The sequence below is a fragment of the Sinocyclocheilus grahami genome, unplaced genomic scaffold (assembly GCF_001515645.1).
Source record: "Sinocyclocheilus grahami isolate Dianchi unplaced genomic scaffold, SAMN03320097.WGS_v1.1 scaffold716.1, whole genome shotgun sequence".
Taxonomy (NCBI): Eukaryota; Metazoa; Chordata; class Actinopteri; order Cypriniformes; family Cyprinidae; genus Sinocyclocheilus; species Sinocyclocheilus grahami.
Genome location: NW_015505895.1, coordinates 557,798 through 562,366, shown reverse-complemented (window position 1 = coordinate 562,366; position 4,569 = coordinate 557,798). Strand labels below are relative to the sequence as shown.

General features: G+C 43.1%; 1 protein-coding gene across 1 annotated transcript in view; it reads left to right on the top strand.

Annotated features, from left to right (window-relative positions):
• Nucleotides 1-1,953: 1,953 nt before the first annotated feature.
• Nucleotides 1,954-4,569, top strand: part of LOC107560266 (potassium voltage-gated channel subfamily B member 2-like) — a 122,891-nt gene continuing 120,275 nt past the window's right edge. The window contains exon 1 of the mRNA XM_016244409.1: nt 1,954-2,648. Within this exon, the coding sequence (XP_016099895.1) occupies nt 2,067-2,648 (582 nt within the window). The 5' untranslated portion in view covers nt 1,954-2,066. The remainder of the gene's footprint in view (nt 2,649-4,569) is intronic.

Genomic DNA, 4,569 nt, shown 5'->3' with positions numbered 1-4,569 from the left:
TTTCACCTCTAAGCTGTGATGCATCTCGTGCTTCAGACGATCCATTCCGTCCACAAGCACACACACAAACACATACAGTACACACACACACACACACACACACACACACACACGCGCGCGCGCGCGCGCGCTCAGTGTCACTCTTCTGCAGCTCCACACACAGTGCGCGCGCGCCCTCCGCTTTTACGCGTCCGACATCTGCAGACATCCCGACTCACCGTATCAAGCCATCGATGGAGGCTGCGCTCTTAGCGAGACAAGGGGAGCTCTTTTAGTCACTGAGATTTCCCGGTGTTCTATGCGATCTCCTCACCCCTTTCATGTTGAACAAAATGTGGAACACATGTCCGGCCATAACTGAAGCCTCCGCTGAGAGCTAGGAATCTTAAAGGAAACCCACAGGCGTCTTTTCTCCCGTTTGCGCGCACAGCGGTTAGTATATGCAAACGGTGGTTTACTTCAGGAAGGTAAGAAATATAGTTTGTTGCATAAACATTGTTATGGCAAGTTGTGATGCCTGGACGTCACTTGTTTGAGTGGAGCAGCTGAGATGAAGTGAAAGGAGATTTGTTTTTCAGAACAGGATCATTGTTTAATAGCAAGGCTACAAAGTTAAAAGCAATGCAACGCATACAGTAGAACGGTTTTAATAGACGCTGATGCGTTTGACAGCTCTTAATGTGAGAAACGCAGTGGTCCAGATGGACACACAAGTTGTAAACGAAGATATTTTGGGGGATTTATGTTACTTTATTGCTTTGGTATATTGACTTCTAAAAGAAAATAAGATAGTTTAATGTTTGTGGATGATTACTGGAGAGAAAGAGAATGTTTGGGTTACAGAACTGTTGCATCTTTGCAGTTTTCTCTCTTTTAAGCGCATGTGGTACTAAATACAAATTGTGTAACCTTTTAATCTAAAATATTTCTAAATTAACCTGAGTCATTTTTTCACTATGATAGAATCAACTTGACTACATCAATGATCATTTTTAAGGTATGGGGTAGAAAACAAGCATTAAATATTGCAGTTTTTAGTACTGTTAATGTCAGAAAATGTGAATAAGTTGGTTAAATTTGTGCATAAAATAAAGAGTTTCTGAAGCTGCTGCTTTGTTTTTATTTGTTTAAAAAAGAAAAAGGAGATTTGCATGTTCTGACATCCTTCATACCATGAAATGATAGAAGGCCAATGATGAATATTGAATGTGGCAATCAGATATTGCTTGTGTTAATTACTAATTCTATTTAGCTTTAACAAGATGTGCCACTATTCTCTTAGCTTAGGCTTTGGTTTAGTATACCAGAGCTTAAGTTTCTTCTTTACATACAGGGCACGCTTGGCTGGTGATATGTAAATCAGTTCTAATGCTGGCATTTAGTTGTGCTTCCAGATGTACTTTGCAAAACACTTACAGAACAATCTGACATATTCCTAATGGCTCTCAGAGGAGGGACTTTTCCTAAATAATTATGAGCTGGAATATTTTCTACTGCATAGAAAAAAAAATTATTTCAAGGTGGAAACAACAGGTGTCTGTCTTTCTTCACAGCCATGGAGGGACTCGTCTAAGGAGGACCCAACATAGTCATCTTTTTCCAGTTATCTTCTGGTTGATTTTCATCTTTAAACCTCTTCCTGGCAAGAGCGGCCCGTCTCCTTGCACACAATGGCAGAGAAGACCGAACTTGAGGTTCCGAAACCTGGAGGCAGATCTGCGACTTCGCTTCCGCCCGAGCCGATCGAGATCATCCGGACCAAGGCCCGGTCCAGGAGGGTCCGTCTCAACGTCGGGGGCCTCAACCATGAGGTCTTATGGCGGACCTTGGACCGGCTTCCCAGAACCAGATTAGGCAAGCTCAGAGACTGTAACACCCACGAGTCTCTAATGGAGGTCTGCGTTTTTTATTTCAAGGTGGAAACAACAGGTGTCTGTCTTTCTTCACAGCCATGGAGGGACTCGTCTAAGGAGGACCCAACATAGTCATCTTTTTCCAGTTATCTTCTGGTTGATTTTCATCTTTAAACCTCTTCCTGGCAAGAGCGGCCCGTCTCCTTGCACACAATGGCAGAGAAGACCGAACTTGAGGTTCCGAAACCTGGAGGCAGATCTGCGACTTCGCTTCCGCCCGAGCCGATCGAGATCATCCGGACCAAGGCCCGGTCCAGGAGGGTCCGTCTCAACGTCGGGGGCCTCAACCATGAGGTCTTATGGCGGACCTTGGACCGGCTTCCCAGAACCAGATTAGGCAAGCTCAGAGACTGTAACACCCACGAGTCTCTAATGGAGGTCTGCGATGACTACTGCCTGAATGAGAATGAGTACTTCTTTGACAGACACCCTGGCGCGTTCACGTCCATCTTGAATTTTTACAGAACTGGAAAGCTGCACATGATGGAGGAAATGTGCGCTCTGTCTTTTGGACAAGAGCTTGATTTCTGGGGCATCGACGAAATCTACCTGGAGTCGTGCTGCCAGGCTCGCTACCATCAGAAGAAAGAGCAGATGAACGAGGAGCTGAGGAGAGAGGCAGAGACTCTGAGAGAGAGGGAAGGAGAAGGGGAATTTGATAACACCTGCTGCCCAGACAAGAGGAAGAAACTTTGGGATCTTTTGGAGAAGCCAAGTTCATCAGTTGCTGCTAAGGTAAGATGCCGTGATACACAACATGACACAACGTCACTTCTGGGCCTCCAGGGGTTTTTGGCAGTTCGCCAATAACCATTTTCATGTAACAACACAAGCCCTTACTTATTAATGATGAGGTACAGTTCAACCTCAGTGTGTGTTCTGTTTTATCAGTACATTTGGTTGTTTCAGAGTAGCTCTGTTCCAAAACCTAGTGAGCTACAGGTTCATCGCTTCTGAGACAGCATCCTAACTGTTAGAAAATCTCATAAATGATCGATTTGGAACACTCTAAATTGGCTGTATCGCACAGGAGATTCAGCTATTGAGTTTGATGTTAGCATGTTGCTAAGCTAGTACAATACTCTAAATACAGCCTTCTTTTTTTCTGTTCCAAAACCTAGTAACTATTTCATTCACTACAGCTACCTTTTGAGAATGGAACCTCATTAGTGATCAGAATTTCATAGGCAGGTCCCAAACAAGAGTTTTGGAACAGAACATTTGTGTCTGGTAGGGCTGTGCAAAAAATCGAATGCGATTTTCATGCGCATCTCGTCAGTAAAGCCGCTTCTGGTGATTAGTAGTAAATCTCCAGCACGTGCTTTCAGATGGAGCGGCATTTACTACACAGAGCCGTAGATCACTGACAAGCTGCCCAGCCCTAGTGTCTGGATATTATTATTATATTGTTTCAGTGGTAACAGAAAGATCTAAACTGATCATATTTATGCCTACTGCAAAACTGCTGTGCAAACATGTTGTTTGGCAAATTGGGTGTAATACTAATTTCAGTAGCAGGGAAATAACTTTTTTGTAAGTGTAATGTACAGTGGATGCAAAAAAGGGATACGTTTTGATGCTGCAAAGGTTTTGGTCTGTGGTTGAAGAGGTTGTTTTGCTGTTACAGATCACAGACAGTTGGCACCAGTTAGCAGTTAGCTGTCGTATGCAATGTGTGCAAGAGCAGCTCTGCTCGTTGAGTCAGAGTGACCATGTATGTCATTGTCACTTTAAAACTTATGAATATAATCATGCATAAAATGCATGGGATTTAGTGCTTGCTGAATTTTTGAATGCTATTGTTGTATATGTAAAGAAGGCCATATTCCTTTCATCTCACACGATGCTACATCTATCCAATTACATTAATTTAATCATTCATTGTAAACAATGCAAAGATAACTCATTGGTGTATGTCCCGTGTAGCTTCTAATGTGTGCCTGTATCTATGGGAGTACAGTGCACTCTAAGTCATCCATTGGCTGGGGGAATGCAGATGAAATTAAAAAATGGAAAAAGAGATGATTGACACATTCTTTAGGGGGTCAGACAAAAGGTAGAGTCGCATGAGACCAGTGTGTTTAGAGAAATTGATGGACTGGATTGAGAGAGAGAAAAACTGTGGTAAACTAAGTGAAACCCCAGCATGCATCACCTCCTGAATCAGTTCTTTTGAAACATCGGCCATGAATAATAAATGTAATAGTCAGTTCACACACAGGCACAGATTCACATTCACACAAACACACACACATAGAGCTTGATGTAATGTTGTGGTTCTGCCTAACAGAGGCAACATTTACAGAGGAGAGAGAATCATTTGGGAGAGTTGCACCTTGACGTTATGCGCCTATAAATAGGCAGCCAGCTAATGCAACAGTAGCCTTAGGTGAGGGTACAACATTTTCACTCACCAAGGGGATTGTACCAAAGGATGAAAGATATAGGAAGCCGAGAAGGACTGGTAAAAAGAAAACAAGATGCGTTAATCCAAACGAAAGTCATTCATCTTCATAATGAATCTCTCATTGCGTGTTTCGTTGTGAAAGCGAAACTACTTTGCTTGGCCTTGCAAAAGAGGACGATATCCACTTCATCATGCCTGGAGCTGATCCGTGCTGGTCGCTGAGGAAATACATCAACTTCGCACTGTGGA